This window comes from Gopherus evgoodei, chromosome 2 (genome assembly GCF_007399415.2).
Source record: "Gopherus evgoodei ecotype Sinaloan lineage chromosome 2, rGopEvg1_v1.p, whole genome shotgun sequence".
In the NCBI taxonomy this organism is placed as follows: domain Eukaryota; kingdom Metazoa; phylum Chordata; order Testudines; family Testudinidae; genus Gopherus; species Gopherus evgoodei.
In genome coordinates this window covers 93214813-93233294 of record NC_044323.1, presented here as the reverse complement: position 1 = coordinate 93233294, position 18482 = coordinate 93214813, and the positions used below count along the sequence as shown (strand labels likewise).

General features: G+C 42.8%; 1 protein-coding gene across 2 annotated transcripts in view; it reads left to right on the top strand.

Annotated features, from left to right (window-relative positions):
• The window catches only part of AMPH (amphiphysin), a 212222-nt gene that overhangs the window by 68632 nt on the left and 125108 nt on the right, over positions 1-18482 (top strand). For both annotated transcript variants that reach the window (XM_030551375.1, XM_030551374.1), the window contains exon 2: positions 11349-11429. In XM_030551375.1, the coding sequence (XP_030407235.1) occupies positions 11349-11429 (81 nt within the window). The remainder of the gene's footprint in view (positions 1-11348; positions 11430-18482) is intronic.

The following is an 18482-nucleotide window of genomic DNA, read 5'->3' as shown; positions in this document are numbered from 1 at the left end:
TCCTCCCGAGGTTTGGCCCCCTCCAATTCCTCCTCATCCTTCTGCACAAATTCCAATCTGGGATCCTGCAGATTCCCCTCTGCTACAAGGAGAGAGTTCCCCCTGCGGAGGAATAGGGGCAGGTGCAGAGGGGACCAGCTGACGAGTCAAAACACGCCGTGGTCTACACCCTTCATCGAAATAACCTGGAGGGGGTTCACTCTCGGGAGAGTACCTGACTGCCATAATTTTTAAAGATTTCCACAGCTCTGCTGCTGTGTCCCAACAAAACCAGTAACATAACTGTCCCGGATGGTCTTTTTCGATCTGGCTCTTTACTCCTCTAAGGCAGCCTGTTCGAAAGAGCCATACGAAGGCCACCTCATCTCCGAGTCGGCCAATACCGCGGTATACCCAGTCCAATTCCTTACACATAGTGTGTACAACTTCTTCCTAGACATTCCTGTCTGTACTGGGAGTTTCCCTTCGTTCCATAACTTATTTACAATCCCCAACGGACTCTCAAGAGGCACGCTAGTCCCTTGACCCATGGTGTCTGACAGGAGCCCTCCAACTGGCGTTTACCCTGCTGTCCAATACACGACCTCTCAATATTGAATTGGCTAGGAGAAATCTCCTGTGGCGCCTTGCCAATTCATATATGAGTGGTCCGACCACTGGACAGAGGTACCGCACCAGAAGGAATCCCGGACGAGCCCCCAAATTGTTAGGTAATAAAGCAAGTCCTCACTTACCTCTCCAACACCCGAGGTTGTGCGGAGTTGGAATATGGGCCCACAATTCTGTCAGAGACCAGACACAAATGCGTTGATCAACGGGCACACACTACCCCAAAAGCTTTAGAATAAGTGTGGCCCCTTTATTAGGGGTGAGCATCAATATTTATACACAGAAGTAAACAAAGTGATTAATAAAAGATAATGGTCATGCATAATCAATCAAGATTTTACAGGAAGAGCAAGTTTAACAAGTAAATGCATAGAGATAAAGGCTAATGGCTACTTGAGGAAGGGGGTGTCATGAGTAGTTTGCAGGTCAGTGCTTTGTTCAAAAAAAGGTTCAGAAAGGATTATGCAGAGACGGCCAGTCTGGGTGTTTTTTTGGCTCCAAAGTTCACCAAAAGTTTAGACCCAACAAAGAGGTTTGCTTTGATATTCTTCCAAGCATTTCACAGCCCTCCTTTGATAAACACTGAAGTGTATGTGTTGTGTTCGAAATGGTTTGACAGATGTTAGCTTTGAATAAATGACAAATGAATTTTTTCACAGCCACGCATTAATGAAAATGGAGGTCTGTACAAACATTCTGCAGTCATCAGCTGATGGCACTGCCAGAAAGCAATGGCAACATACTAATATGGTCCAAGAATAACCTTGTGCTCTTGGAGGTGATAGGAATGAAGAAAACGAAGGATGAAATTCAGCCCTGGGATAATCAGACACAATTCTTATTGCAGGCAATGAAAGCTGTGCCTGGTGAAACCAAGGCCATATTTGGACCAAAGACGTCTCATTTATAGTTGAAATGAAAATAAAATGCTATTTCCATATGTGTCTATTTTATCCTAATTAAATAATGAACATTTTTACTCATTTAGATATGTTTTGGATACTAAGAGCCAGTTAATTAAGTTATTAACTTTTATAAAACATGATGTATGACCTCCTGGTTTGGCCAGGACTGGAATTGAATCACGCTCCAAAGGACATGACTACCATTTAAGCTAAAAGGCTAAATTGATTAGCTGGAAGTTGATTAGCTGGAAGTAAAAGCAGGCTAATACTCTCTTATGTGATATAGCCAATAGGCCAAAAATTTTAAATGATGGTGCCTCAGAGTAGGCATTAAAATAAATGACTTGATTTCTTTGGGTACCTATTTGGAAAATATGGCCTTGTTGATCTTTCTGTGTCTGTTTCCCTATATGTAACAAATAATACTCCCCACACTAGAGTACTGTGAGGCTTAGTTCAATAATTCTTTAAAAACGCTTTGAGATATTTCAGTGGAAGTTGTTATAGAAATTTGAAGTATACTTATTTTTGTATTTTATACTACATAAGGTCTGCAATAAACAATAGCAGGAAGAATTTAAGCCGATGTCTAAGGGATTGTTTTTTATTAAGTCTATAGAATAATGGTAGTGTAATTGTTTTTAATCCTAAAAGATAAATGAAGGCAAAACAATCAGGAAACTCACACCTTCCTTTCTTTTCACGTAGAGGCATCATTACTGAAAAAGAATCAGGGCCAGGATACCTAACAGACCCACACAAAATTGTTCTTGGAATCATCATGTCAACACATGACATTTTTCTGAAATTTGCCAAACAGAAAAGCAACAGTTGAAATAAATCTTGTTGCACTCTATACATAGATATATCTTACATCTAGATACCATAACATGGTTCACCAAAGCACTTCACAAACTGCCTTGTCCTACTCCCCTTTTCAGTAGAGATAACTGTGTGACAATTTTGTTGTAATATTTCTTTTGTTCTAGTTTACTGATGTATAGTTCTGTTGTAGTTGCCCCAATGTCAATTGTCATAAATCAGGATTTTCCTGTCATTTCAGTGGCTCTTTTGCATTCTATTTTCTCTGTTTAGGGCTTCATTCAATGACTATTGATGTAAATGAGAGATGGTGGGCTTTGGATCGGGTTCTTTTGCAGATTTCATGCTTGGATAGAATATCTTCAAAGACAGCATTCATGCCTGGCTATAGCAGGCCATGTTTGACTTTAGTCTGATGCTTATCAATACCACATTGGCACTGTGGATTATGCATAGCATTTTCTAGCTTGATTCTTTGTGGTTTTATGATACTAGATCCTTTGTGCAGAATCCAATCATATGAAACCATTTCATCTCCATAGTCCCAAATAACTATGTTTCAAGATGTTCTGTTGGTCATCTGTTTAGAGCAGTTATCTCCAACCTTTTTATGTACAAAGTCACTTTTTGAATTAAAGTGCAACCCAGGATCTGCCCCGCCCCACTCACTCCATCCTAGGGTGATCAGATGTTCTGATTTTATAGGGACAGTCCTGATTTTTGAGTCTTTTTCTTATATAGGCTCCTATTACCCTCCACCCACGTGCTGATTTTTCCTGATTTGCTGTCTGGTCACCCTACTCCATCCCCACTTCCTCCATTGCTTACCTTCCCTCACCTTCCCTCACTTTCATCGGGCTGGGGTGGGGATTGGGTGCGGGAGGGGGGTGCAGGCACTGGGCTGGGGCCAATGGTTCGGAGTGTGTGTGGGGGGCTCCAGGATGAGCCTGGGGGAGAGGGGGAGTGGTGCAAGCTCTGGAGGGAGTTTGGGTGCAGGAGGGTGCTCCAGGTTGGGGCAGAGTGTTGGGGTACAAGAGGGGGTACAGGGTACTGGCTCCGGAGGGGGGCTCAGGGCTGAGGGTTTGGGTGCAGGAGGGGTGCAGGCTCCCACTGGGCAGCATTTACCTTGGGTGGCGCCCGGTTGGTGGTGCAGCAGAGCAAAGTCAGGTTCCCTGCCTGCCCCGTCCCCATGCTGCTTCCGGAGGGCGGGGGGCACATGGCTCTGCGTGCTGCCCTTCTCCGCAGGCACTGCCCCCGCAGCTTCCATTGGCCACAGTCCCCCATTCCTAGCCAATGGGAGCTGTGTGGGCAGTGCCTGCAGGCAGGAACAGTGCGCAGAGATCCCTCGCCCCGCTGGGGCCTCAGGGGTGTGTTGGCGGCTTCCAGGAACAGCGTAGGGCCAGGACAGCCAGCAAGCCTGCCTTAGTCCCACTGTGCTGCCAGTTTTTTAGGGATCACAATTGACTTTAAGGGGCTCCAGGATCGACCAGTCGATCGTGATCTACTGGTTAGTGACCACTGGTTTAGAGTTACTCTTAGGGTGTTGTGAAGTTGAGTCATTCTGTGTTTTGTGTTTCCCTTCTGAGCTGTCACATATTAGTTTGGCAATGGGTACAACTGAACTACAGTCACATTTACTTCAGACTCCTTCTCCTACAGTTTCTTGTTTTTCTAAGGAATAGGCATTCTTGAAAACATGTCCATTATAAGAAGCTCCTTTCCAAGCCTGTTTTTCACATCAAACAAGTACTTTTATGGTTTCATGATTTTTTTCTGCAGTATTTGTGATACATTCACTTCAGTTTCTGTCAAATGGCTTGCATATGGTCTGTTTTGACCTTAACCGATTTCTGTGCATAAATATATTCATGAAACTGCTCACAGCTCAAAACTATTGCCAGAATTTCTTTTATTCTTTTGTATTTTAGTCAGTGCTTGAAAGTATATGCTATTGGAAATATGTTTTGTATTGGGGCAGCCCCCAGCCAATGTGAGTTTGCATCAACTGAAATCTTGGGCTCTAAATTTTGGTGCTTCTGTGACAACTTTATTTACTTCTCAAAAATTTTTATCTTGCCATTTACGCTAATGTCATTCTATCCTGTCATCAAGTGTCCTTCAGAACTAATCTCATTCAGTTTGATCTATCGTTTGTTTCAGTGCGTTTTGAGGTCCCTTGCTTTTGTATTCCACATACATTCTGCAGGCTTCTCGTGGTGTCCCAAATCAGCAGGTCATTAACAGTTACTTCTGTCCAATCTGGGTCCTCAGAGGTCTGGAACACACATTGCTTTCATAGACCTCAGTTGCTCAGGGAATCTAGAAGGACAGTTGCTCAATCATATATCTACCAAAAGGGCGGTTGGAGATGCAGAATTTTACATTACTGTATTGAATTAAACCTGAGAAAACCCTTGGCTTGCATCCAAAAATGAAAATAATCTTTCATTTTGAAGACTAGATGTGTCCTCTTTATAACTCTTTGTTTGTTTGTTTGCAAGGATTCTCATTTGATGGCCTTATTCAAATTGTCTGGGTCTATACAGATTCTTGAATTGTTTAGTTTTATCATGGTGACCATACTGCTAATCCAAGAAACTGGTGTTTGTTCACTCATTAACGTCTAGTTTTACTATCTGATCAAATTCTGCTTTTACTTTATTCTCAGTACTAATGGGACTTTATGTGGCATGCTGATATCTATATTAATGAGTAGGGCTATCGATTACTTGCAGTTAAATCACATGATTAACGCAAAAAAATTAATCATGACTAAAAAATTTAATCATGATTAGACACTGTTTTAATTGCACTGTTAAACAATAGAATACCAACTGAAATGTATTAAATATTTGTGCATGTTTCTACAATTTCAAAAATATTGATTTCAATTACAATACAGAATACAGTTCATAGTGCTCAGTTTATATTATTCGTTTTGATGACATGTATTTGCGCTGTAAAAATGATAAACAAAAGAAATAGTATTTTTCAATTCACCTCCTACAAGTACTGTAGTAAAATCTCTTTATTGTGAAAGTGCAACTTACAAGTGTAGGGTTTTTTTTGTTATGTAACTGCACTCAAAAGAAAACATGTAAAACTTTAGAGCCTACAAGTCCACTCAGTCCTATTTCTTGTTCAGCCAATTGCTAAGAGAAACAAATTTGTTTATATTTACAGGCGGTAATGCTGCCCTCTTCTTTACAATGTCACCAGAAAGTGAAAACAGGCATTTGCATGGCCCTTTTGTAGCCAGCATTGCAAGGTATTTACGTGCCAGATTTGCTAAACATTTGTATGCCCCTTCATGCTTCAGCCACTGTTCCAGAGGACATGCTTTCATGCCGATAATGCTCATTAAAAAAATAATGCATTAATTAAATGTGACTCAACTCTCTGGGGGACAATTATATATGCCCTGCTCTGTTTTACCAACATTCTGCCATATATTTCATGTTATAGCAGCCTCGGATGATGACCCAGCACATGTTCATTTTAAGAACACTTTCAATGCAAATTTGAAAAATGCAAAGAAGGTACCAATGTAAGATTTCTACAGCCCTTGATCCCAGGTTTAAGAATCTGAAGTGCCTTCCAAAATCTGAGAGGGACGAGGTGTGTGGCATGCTTTTAGAAGACTTAAAAGAGCAACACGCTGATGCAGAAACTACAGAAACCGAACCACCAAAAAAAGAAAATCAACCTTCTGCTGGTGGCATCTGACCCTGATGATGAAAATTAACATGGCACTGTTAGTTGGTCCGCACTACTTTAGATCATTACTGAGCAGAACCTGTTATCAGCATGGACGTATGTCTTCTGAAATGGTGGTTGAAACATGAAGGGACATATGAATCTTTAGCACATCTGGCATGTAAATATCTTGTGACACCGGCTACAATAGTGCCATATGAACGTCTGTTCTCACTTTCAGGTAACCTTGTAAACAGGAAGTGGGCAGCATTATTTCCTGCAAATGTAAACAAACTTGTTTGTCTGAGTGATTGGTTGAACAAGAAGTCCGACTGAGTTGACTTGTAGGCTCTGCAGTTTTACATTGTTTTATTTTGAATGCAGTTATTTTTTGTAAGTTCAACTTTCATGATAAAGAGATTGCACTATAGTACTTGTATTAGATGAATTGAAAAATACTATTTCTTTTGTTTTTTAGAGTGCAAATATTTTATATAAAAATAAATATAAAGTGCGCACTATACACTTTTTATTGTAATTGAAATAAATATATTTGAAAACATTTTTTAAAAAAAATGGTATTCTATTGTTTAACAGTGTAGTTAATAACAATTACTTTTTTTAATCACTTGACAGTCCTATTAAGGAGCTATATCCTGAACCTAGTCAATTAAACATCTCATCAAATATTTTAATAATTTCTTTTGCATCCTTGTTTTTACAAGTTATATGCCTATTTGGTCATCTGCATATGCAAATTGCTGTTAACCTGAGCAGACCCAGGACTTCCTTTTCCACTGTTCCAAACTCTGTGAAGTGGTATCTGTCCTTATATGACATGCCTGTGTGGTTTTGCTTTTGCACCTTTTGTGCCCCTTAGAAAATTGGATACTTTCTGATTATTTTGTATACTTTTCCTAAGATTACATTGCAAACTCTAATATCTTTTTTTTTAAATTCACTTTTTGCTCATTTATTACCGATTCACACACCAATCTGTTTTAGACTCTTGCTTTGTTTTGTAAATGTACAAAGAGACTCAACGTAATGACTCCTGTTTCTGGAATATCATCATTTTCACCATCAATGCTGTATGTTAATGAAACTATTTTGGTTTTATATTTCATTGAAATTTATGCTCAGAGCTGAGCAACACACTTAGAAAATGGTTGCTCTTATGCCTTGGATGACAGTGCACTCATGATTGCTTCCTGTATTTATTGCAAATGAACCTTCCCCCCCATTTTTTTAATGGTATGTCCTTGCTATACATTTTTAATTGGATGCACTTTATTTTTTTCATTGTTTATTAACCTTTCATTTGGTAAATACAGTCTAAAGCAAATACCCACTTTTCTTTATATAGGCAAGTCAATTCCCTGCAATAACCTTGCTTTCACTTGGTTATTACAAGTAACTGAGTCTCTAATTATTCTACCTGCTAACTTCATGTCCGTATGACTTGAATATATTACTCTGGTCAGTAGTCAGAGCTGTATAGAAAATGTGACTGTCCCATGTGACATTCTTTCATAGATCAAGATATTCTTAAAAATTTTGAATTTTCCCCCTAACTTTGCAATCCCATACCTGGTCCCACTAAAATGTACCTCTCTGGTGCCTCTGGGTCTCCCATGCTCCCTCTCCTATTTGTCTGCAATACCATTTGTTTTCAGGAAAATATCGTTATCCTGAAGAAAGAGAGATTGGATAGATGGTCCAGTGGTGAGGGCTCTAGTGTGGGACTTAGGAGATCCAGTTTTGCATCTTTGTTCTGCTGCAGATTTTGTGTGACTTTGGGCAAGTCATTAAGCTTTTCTATCCCTCAGCTCCCCTTTTGTAAAATTTAAAATAATTATACTTCTCCCATTCCCCTCCTCACAGGCCTGTGGTGAGGATATATACATTAAAAGACTGAGGCACTCAGATACTACAGTAATGTGGGCTATATAATTGCCTTTGGTAGCTGACACGTGGCTGCTTTTATCAGGTTCCCTTCTAGATCTGATTCAAGTGGCTTCATTTGCTCCATCTGTCAAAGATTCAGTTTTCTTCTGTCAACGTGCATAAAGATGTGATGCACAAGAAGTTGGTGAGTGTTTGGTGAGGAAAGTTGATGCTCCCAGTGACCAGTCAGAACAGGCTAAAAAAGACCATTGAGATGAACAAAAATCTAAAATGTGCTTAAGACCAGTAAACTACTAGCTTTTTAAATTATTTTCCCCTACTGCCATCTCTTCAGCATCTGCCTATAGTGGAGATGTCAGAAACTGCTTTCAGTGGATTAGCGATATCATAATCATTGTGTCACTGTTCAGGGTAGCTGCACCTGTATTCCACCTCTGTGGTCCAACGAATGCATCTACTCTAGACCCTTGGCTCATCAGCTGTCACCTCTTTTGGGTGGAGACCTGGACCTCCAATCCTAAGGGTATTTGCAGGCTGCACAGTTCCCTGACTATACTGTGTGAGCCTCAGCAAAAGACAGACTGCCTAAGCAGGCCTGCTTCACTTCTCTTCTCTGAGATGGTACACAGCGTGGTTGCCACAGTTAGGTTATCACACAGCTGTATGTAAGCAAGCACATTTATTCTTAAAATGAAAGCATTCAGAGAAAACCTACTAACACAATGGAAGAACCTACACGCATGCTAATAAGCTTTCCACAGATCATCCCAACTCCAATAAGGTCTCTGGCCAGTGAACAGTCCTTCAAACCCTACCTATGGGTTCTCTTGTGGTCACAAGTTCACACAAGCTCAGCTCAGAACAAGCACCATCAGCCTTATGGGGTCTCAGTATTTGAAAGTCCTTCCCTAAGGATTGGGCGATATACCCTCCATTGAACCAGAGGTTCCTGTCTCTTTGCTGCATCAGAAGGAAGGCCCCGAGTCACTTTTAACTTCTGCTTTTTAACCAAAAATCCTTTATTTGTCTATTGGTCCCAGAAAATCCAATTTGAACCAGTATAGATGAGCTTCTCTTCAGGTGATCGTAGCTCTGAGTGAATTTGCCTAACCACCCACCTAAATCATTTACCTGACCAACCTCCACTTAGTTCCTAGGGGGCTGAGATCCCCCGCCCCCATGGAAATACATACACTCCCTCGATAGTACATGAACATTTGCATTTTTAATACAGTGAACTCCTAAAATACTTATTGAATGAAGTTTAAGGTTTGTCAGGATATTGCAGGGTATTGTCATATCTGTCATACATTGCATTCACCTTTATCATTACCAGCCATGCTGCACTTCTGTTCTCCTTTACTTGCCCAGTTTTTGTGGCCTCTAACCAGTCCAAGGCATAATTAGTAGAAATTAGAGAGATGATGATGATGAGTGGATCAGGTGCATAAAGTAATTGTTTTCTGCAGATTAGGAGATGTTGCTAATTAATTGTTTATATTTCTGCCCATCCCTGCCATTTGTTCTTGTCCTCTGATATAGGAAACTCTTGAAGATTTTTAGTGGCAGGACCAACAGCTACATACCGCGGGTAAAATCTTGGCCTCTCTGTAGTCAATGCAGTTTTACCATTGGTTTTGTAGAACTGATAAATGAAATTGTTTTTAATTGTTCACTTTATTTATGTAACTTCTGTTAACCATTCACTACACTTGCCTACACTGTAACTTCTGTTCCATATTGTAATTCAAACCCCATTTTAAAACACTCACTCCATTTTGTAAAAGCTTCCTCCAACCTTCATTTTTGCAAACCCTGGTGTAATCTTATTAGTTTAGTTTAGATGTGTGAATGAGGTATGTATGAATGATGGAATCAACCTCCAGCCCCAGCCTGTCCTGATGAGATAAAGTTCAAATACCAGCGGCTGAAGACCTAGGCAACAGCCCTAAACAAAGTAAGAAGCATCCACCCTAAAAAGAAAAGGACAACAGAACAACAGAAGGAAGATCAAAGCCAGGTCCAAGGCTGAAAGTCACGCCTGCAATTGATGGGTGATCAATCTAAACCCAGAGGCAGCGGGACACAGCAAGACCTACAGACTTCGAATCCAAACTAAAAGCCTATAAAAAAAGAAGGGTGAGATGAGAAAATCTGGGTAATATTCTGCTGCCAACATGGAAGAACATCAGTGCCTGCCCAACAGAGATCCAGCTCAGCCTTGTGCCCAGCTTTCCTGGCCAGTTAGCTGCCACAAACTACGAACCCAAGCTGCACAATCAAGCCATGAACTTAAGCTATCTTCAGGACTGGTAACTATGCAGCAGCTGCAGAACACCTGATGAATGTGTGTGTGTGTGTGTGAATGTGTGTGTGTGAATGTGTGTGTGTATAGGTATTAGGTATTATAATGTGTGTGTGTGTGTATAGGTAATAGGTATAATGTGTGTGTATAAGAATTAAGATATTAGTTATTAGTAATAAATTGTTATTATAATAATAAATGTGGCATCTTTGCCTTTTCCCCTTTAATAAGATCCTGCTGATTTTTACTGATCTAATATAATTGGTACAACAGTTTCAGTGGTGCCAGGATTTCACCCCGTGTGTGTATATGAATAAATACATTGTGGAGAAATTCCACATTTGGGGGGAAAGAATTAAACTTTTGTTTGGAATATTAAAATAAGTGCTGAGGAGAGAGATTTTAATAATAGAGTGCATGTAGGTAGTCAAACAGATGAAAAGTATAGTAGGATTGCATGGTTTTCCAAAATATTACCACATGACTAGCCTTGCTACAAATCAATTATATATAACACTCATAATAAGTACTTTTGAATGAATGGGAGGACTAAATACCAATTCTAGTACAAGTTTAAAATAATTATTATTTGTGATTTTCAGTTTTTCACTCTGTATTTCTTGTTAAGAGCCATACAAATCAGGATCATGTTAATAGTGTAACACAGAGTGAGTCATAAGATGTAGAATAGGTCTATGAATTTTTATTTTTGCTCCATCACACTTTGACTGAAGCTGATGGTTCCAGAAAATCTTTCTTTCTTTGAACCTTTGGGTTATTTCAGTGTCAGAAATATGTATTGCTTCATAAAAAGAGTGCAAGCACTCCACACATTCTCCTCCCCCCCAGTGTTGTAGAGTTTTGTGTCTATAATCTTCCTTTATTTTTTGCAAAGGTAGTAGTATCATATATGTACTCTGGAGACAAGTTGTATATTATAGTGCATACCACAGCTAAAAAGTAAAATGCCATTAAAACATAACAGCAGCTCTGGTGAGAACAGAGGCAGTTAAAGTCATGATGTTGTTCTACTGTGACTCTTAAATATTCTCCTTACTAGACATAATGCAATTATTCTTTTTTTCCCCTTCTTTCCAATTTAGGTACTTCAAAAGCTGGGGAAAGCTGATGAAACAAAAGATGAACAGTTTGAAGAATATGTTCAAAACTTCAAACGACAAGAGGTCAGTTACTTGTTTGGTTTGTATATCATGAAAAAATTGAGGTGTATTTGAATTCATTGATTATGATGAACATGCTTTCGGGCAACTGGTCAGACACATTGTATGAAGATTTACAGCCAGGACCGGCGCCAGAGTTTCTCACACCCTAGGCGCACGGCCATTTCGCCGCCCCGCGAGCCGCTCCCGCGGCTTCGGTGGAGCTGCCGCAGCCATTTCTACGGAAGGTCCATTGGTCCGCGGCTCCAGTGGAGCTGCCGCAGCTGTGCGGGACAAGCGGACAGTCCGCAGGCATGCCTGCGGCAGCTCCACTGGAGCCACAGACCAACGGACCCTCTGCAGACACGACTGCGGCAGGTCCACCGGAGCCACCTGCCTCCCCCTCCGGCAAATTACCACCCCCTAATAATGCTGGCGCCCTAGGTGATTGCCTAAGCTGCGTAAATGCAAGCGCTGGCCCTGTTTACAGCTAAAGGATTGCATACAGCAGTCTTCCTATAAACAAAACTCAGTTCAAGTTTTGCTTGCAAAGGGATTGCAGGCTTGGGCCCAACATTTGTAATAAAGGGCCAAGTTCTGATTTCATGCAACACCATTCTGAAGCTGAAGGTGCTCTCTTGAACACAATGTAACTCACTGGAGTGACTGTGGATGTGCAACAGTGTAACTGAGAACAGAATCTGACCCAAATTATTACTGCAAATGCAAAACTGTAATTGTATTTTAAAAAGGGGAGACATATTTGTGTGATTTCTTTGCTTGTTTTCTTGGCTATATTAGACTTAGTAATTGTCAAAGTCTGGAGCTGAACATGGATGTTATAGACTATAGTGTGTATTCTTCCTGAACTGCCCTCTTGATGTATTAATAATACTAATTATTATTATCATAAATATTAATTTCACGACAGTGCCCAGGCAGCCAATCATGATTGGGGCTTCATTGTGCTAGGTGCTGTCGGTACACATATGATGACATGCTGTCTGTCCCAAAGACCTTATTATCTACACTGCTTACAATGTACTCTAAATTCTAACCTCTATTACTCCTTGCTATACTGATCAGAGGTGACTAATTATACTGAATTCCCTGGCAGCTTTCTAGTGTGAATTAATGCCCATTAAGAATTAGATAAATTCTACCAAGATTGTTTCATTTGTTAGGTAAGATAAGTATGAATCCAGGTCTCCAGAGGTTTAACCATAGTCTTTCTGTCCTTTCCTTTGCATGCGGTTTAGCTCACATATAAAGACACTCAAATAGTTAAGGCCCAATAAGTTATATTTCTCGATCTGTTGTTGAATGTACTCGAGATACAAAAGATCTGTTTTATTCATCTAAAATGTTTCATATGTAAGTGAAAATAACAAATTTATTTTTTAAAAAGTTCATCTGTATCAAGAAGTTTTCTATAAAAACAACCCCATTAGAAATGAGCTAACATGGTGAAATGGCCACATTAAATGAGAAGCCATGAGGGACTGACTTGTATCTCCATCACCTCTGGTTGTTCATACCCCCTCTTACAACCCAGAAACTCACTCATGGGAGATGTAACTAGGACTAGGGGAGCATCAGGGTTGGTCCTCCACATTTTAGTATGGCACTGAAAATTGGTTTTGGGAGCATGAGACTGTCCATGTTTGTGATTCCTACCCTGAATCAGTCCCTCCCCATGCCACTCACTGGTGTATCTTCCAGGCCTGGTCTACAGTACGCATTTATACCGAATTTAGCAGTGTTAAACTGAATTAACCCTGCACCCATCCACACAACGAAGCCCTTTATTTCGCTATAAAGGGCTCTTAAAACCGATTTCTGTATCCTCCCCGATGAGGGGAGTAGCGCTGAAATTGGTATTGCCATTTTGAATTAGAGTTAGTGTGCCTGCAATTTGACAGTATTGGCCTCCGGGATTGGCCTATCCCACAGTGCACCATTGTGTCCACTCTGGACAGCAATCTGAATTCGGATGCACTGGCCAGGTAGACAGGAAAAGCCCCGCGAACTTTTGAATTTCATTTCCTGTTTGCCCAGCGTGGAGAGCTCACCAGCACAGGTGACCACGCAGAGCTCATCAGCACAGGTAACTATGCAGTCTGAGAATCAAAAAAGTGCTCCAGCATGAACTGCACAGGAGGTACTGGATCTGATCGTTATATGGGGAGAGGATTCCATGCTGACAGAACTCCGTTCCAAAAGACGAAATGGAAATTTTTTCAAATGTTTTTTCAAGGTCATGATGGAGAGAGGCCACGCCAGGGACTCAGTACCGTGCCGGGTTAAAGTTAAGGAGCTCAGACAAGCCTGCCAGAAAACCAAAGAAGCAAACGGAAGGTCCGGGGCAGGGCCGAAAACATGCAGCTTCTACGCTGAGTTGCATGCAATTCTCGGGGGGGTCCGCCACCACTACCCCACCCCTGTCCGTGGATTCCAAGGTGGGGGTGGTAATCTCAGCCATGCCTGAGGATTCTGCGGATGGGAAAGATAAGGAGGAGGAAGAAGAGGATGAGTTTGCAGAGAGCACACAGCACTTAGTTCTCCCCAACAGCCAGGAGCTTTTTCTCACCCTGACGGAATTACCCTCCCAGCCCACCCAAGCCGCTATCCCAGACAATGAAGCCATGGAAGGGACCTCTGGTGAGTGTATCTTTTGTAAATATAAAACATAGTTTAAAAGCAAGTCTTTTTTAATGATTAATTTGCCCTGAGGACTTGGGATGCATTCGCGGCCAGTACAGTTATTAGAAAAGTCTGTTAACATGTCTGGAGATGGAGCGGAAATCCTCCAGAGACATCTCCATGAAGCTCTCCTGGAGGTACTCCCAAACCCTTTGCAGAAGGTTTCTGGGCAGGGCAGCCTTATTCCGTCCTCCATGGTAGGACACTTGACCACGCCATGCATGTAGCAAGTAATCTGGTATCATTGCATGATAAAGCCTAGCTGCATATGGTCCCGGTGTTTGCTGGCATTCAAGCAACATCCGTTCTTTATCTTGCTGTGTTATCCTCAGGAGAGTGATATCGTTCATGGTAACCTGGTTGAAATTCAGGAATTTAATTAAGGGGACAGAGATGACCATTCCTAATGGGCTGTTTGCCTGTGACTTAAAAGAAATCCTTCCCTGCAGGTAGCCAAGCAGGGGGGGGGGGTGATTGGCACTGAGCTTTTTCACGTTTGGCTAGCAGGGATCTTCCCTGCTACCAGCCACACGGTGGGGGGCGGGGGAGGGGGGTGTTTAGCAGTGATCTTCCATGATACTAGCCACGCAGTGGGGAGAGGGGTAAAGCGATCATCCCAGAGAATTGGATGGGGAGGGCGTTTCTGCTGCTGCATGTTAACAGGAAAGAAGCAGCACTCAACGGGCTTTGCTTGCTATTTGGTAAAGGAGGGCGCTGGATATATGAAGAGTGCAGAAGCCAAAAGACAGTGGCTTACCATGGCTGCATGCAAGCCGAATTCTGCTGCCCGGACCTGCGTCTGTGAGATCTCTAACACCAGAGCCGCAGACACTCAATATTAAGATGCAAAATGCGACCTTGTAGTGAGATCACATGTGCTATGTAAGGTGAATAATGTTGTTCACCGTGAAAGAGTATAACCATTGTTCTGTAAAATGTATCTTTTTAAATACTTCTCTCCCTTTTTTCCCTCCCTCATGCAGCTGCAAATTTTTCAAGCCTCCCTACTCCATCCTGAAGGCTATCTCAGATAAGGCGTTGGGGAAAAAAAAGACGCGAGACAAAATGTTCTCGGAAATCATGGAAGTGACCCTCAATGAAAGAGCTCATCTGAATGAGTGGAAGGACGTGGTAGCAAAGTACAGGAAAGATGCCAGAGAACATGAGGACGGGAGGGACCAACGTGAGGACAGGAGAGATGCTCGAGATGAGAGGTGGCGGCAGGAAGATGAGAGGTGGTGGGGTGCAACTCTGGGCCCGCTGCGTGATCAAACTGACATGCTCCGACGTCTGGTGGAGCTTCAGGAATGGTAGCAGGATCACAGAGTGCCGCTGCAGCCCCTGTTTAACCACCCTCACCTCTCACCATGTTCCATATCCTCCTCACCCAGATGTGTAAGAACGCGTGGGGGGAGGCTCCGTGCACCTGCCCACTCCAGCCCAGTGGACAGCCCAACCAAAAGGCTGTCATTATTTTGAAATTTTTTTAGTGGTCTTTTCCTTCCCTCCTATCCTCCTCCCAAACCCCACCCGGGCTACCTTGTCATTTCTCTCCCTCTTTTTATAATGACTTTTTAATAAAGAATACATGCTTTATAAACGATAGTGACTTTATTTCCTTAAGCAAGCTGTAATCGAAGGGGGAGGGTGGGTTGCTTACAGGGAATGAGTCAATCAAGGGGGGGGGGGTTCATCAAGGGGAAACAAACACAGAAGTCACACCGTACCCTGGCCCGTAATGAAACTGGTTTTCAAAGCTTCTCTGATGCGCACCGCTTCCTGGTGTGCTCTTCCAATCACCCTGGTGTCTGGCTGCGCGTAATCAGCGGCCAGGTGATTTGCCCCAGCCTCCCACCCTGCCGTAAAAGTCTCCCCCTTACTCTCACAGAGATTGTGGAACACACAGCAAGCAGCAATAACAAAGGGGACATTGGTTTGGCTGAGGTCTGAGCGAGTCAGTAATGTGCACCAGCGCGCCTTTAAACGACCAAATGCACATTCTACCACCATTCTGCACTTGTTCAGCCTGTAGTTGAACAACTCCTGACTACTGTCCAGGCTGCCTGTGTATGGCTTCATGAGCCATGGCATCAAGTGGTAGGCTGGGTCACCCAGGATAACGACAGGCATTTCAACATCCCCAACTGTTATTTTCTGGTCTGGGAAGTAATTCCCTTGCTGCAGCCGTTTAAACAGAGTAGTGTTTCTGAAGACGCGAGCGTCATGAACCCTTCCTGGCCATCCCACATAGTTGTTGGTGAAACGTCCCTTGTGATCCACCAGTGCTTGCAGCACCATGGAAAAGTACCCCTTGCGGTTTATGTAGTGGGTGCCCTGGTGCTCTGGTGCCAAGATAGGGATATGGGTTCCATCTATCGCCCCATCACAGTTAGGGAATCCCATTGCAGCAAAGCCATCCACTATGACCTGCACATTTCCCAGAGTCACTACCTTTCATAGCAGCAGCTTAGTGATTGCTTTGGCTACTTGCATCACAGCAGCCCTCACAGTAGATTTGCCCACTCCAAATTGATTCCCGACTGACTGGTAGCTGTCTGGTGTTGCAAGCTTCCAGAGGGCAATTGCCACTCACTTCTCAACTGTGAGGGCTGCTCTCATCTTGATATTCTGGCGTTTCAGGGCAGGGGAAAGCAAGTCACAAAGTTCCATGAAAGTGCCCTTATGCATGCGAAAGTTTCGCAGCCACTGGGAATCTTCCCACACCTGCAACACTATGCGGTCCCACCAGTCTGTGCTTGTTTCCCGGGCCCAAAATCAACATTCAATGGCTAGAACCTGCCTCATTACCAGCAGGATCTCCAAATCGCAGGGGCCCGCAGTTTGAGAGAATTCTGTGTCCATGTCCTCATCACTCTCATTGCCGCGCTGCCGTAGCCGCCTCTTCCTCGGCTAGTTTTGCAGTTCCTGGTTCAGCATAGACTGCACAAGAATGTGCGAGGTGTTTACAACATCCATGATTGCTGTCTTGAGCTCAGCAGGGTCCATGATTGCTGTGCTATGGCATTTGCTCAGTTCACCCAGGAAAATAGGCATGAAACGGTTGTCTGCAGCTTTCAGGGAGGGAGGGGTGAGGCTGTACCCAGAACCACCTGCGACAATGTTTTTTGCCCCATCAGGCACTAGGATTTCAACCCAGAATTCCAAGGGGCGGAGGATAGCTATGGGATAGCTACCCACAGTACAACGCTCCAGAAATCGACACTAGCCTGGGTACATGGACGCACACCGCCGAATTAATGTGCTTAGTGTGGCCGCGTGCACTTGACTTTATACAATGTGTTTTAAAAAAACAGTTTCTGTAAAATCAGAATAATCCCGTAGTGTAGACATACCCCCTAGGTTGACCAGATGTCCCGATTTTATAGGGACAGTCCCGATTTTGGGGTCTTTTTCTTATGTAGGCTCCTATTACCCACTACCCCAGTCCCAATTTTTCACACTTGCTGTCTAATACTCCCATACAGACACTGCTCATTCCTCCCTGACCTCACTTGCTCCAGGCTGGCCAGCCCCAGCTGGGCTCCTGCTCAGTGTCCTTGCAATTAGTGGAGGGTGGTGCAGAGAGCCACTGAGGTAAAGGATTTGCACTCCCCTCTCCCTGAGACCCAGGAGCAGTGGAGGTGTCATAACCGATTCCCAGATTTGGACCTTAGCGTCCAAAATATGGGGGTTAGCATGAAAACCTCCAAGCTTAGTTACCAGCTTGGACCTGGTAAAGCTGCCTGTCATAAACAGATAGCTAAGGGTTAATATCTCTTTCACCTGAAACACCTGACCAGAGAACCAATCAGGAAACCGGATTTTTTCAACTTTGGGTGGAGGGATTTGAGTGTCTGAGTCTTTTCTCTGCCTGCCTGTTTTCTCTGAGCTTTGGAGAAGTAGTTCTACTTTCTAATCTTCTGTTTCTAAGTGTAAGGACAAAGAGATCAGATAGTAAGTTCTATGGTTTTCTTTTGTGTGCTGCCTCTTGGGCTGCCTGTTCTCTTTGGAAGGCTGCCAGTTTGATGCTTTCTTCCTTTTCTTTCATCTCCATCTGTCGCCTGTGTTCAGCTTCTTTGATTTGTTCTCCGGCGTCTAGTTTTGCCTTAGAAGGCATGGTTCCTGTTTTCTTGTGTTGGGGTGCCCTCCGGTGTTTATCTTCTGAACTGCAGGCTTTGTTCTCTCCTGAAGTCTGCCTAGCAACAGTGCTTTTTTCCCTTTCTCTCTCTAGCTAATGTTCAATGAAGGGAAACCAGAAAAACCACTTTATTTGCATGCATATAAGTGCTGGTACTTGCCTCCTAATGGGAGGGCTATTGCATGACAAAAGACCCTCAACAGTCTCTTAATGGCTTCTCGCTTAACATGCAAGCC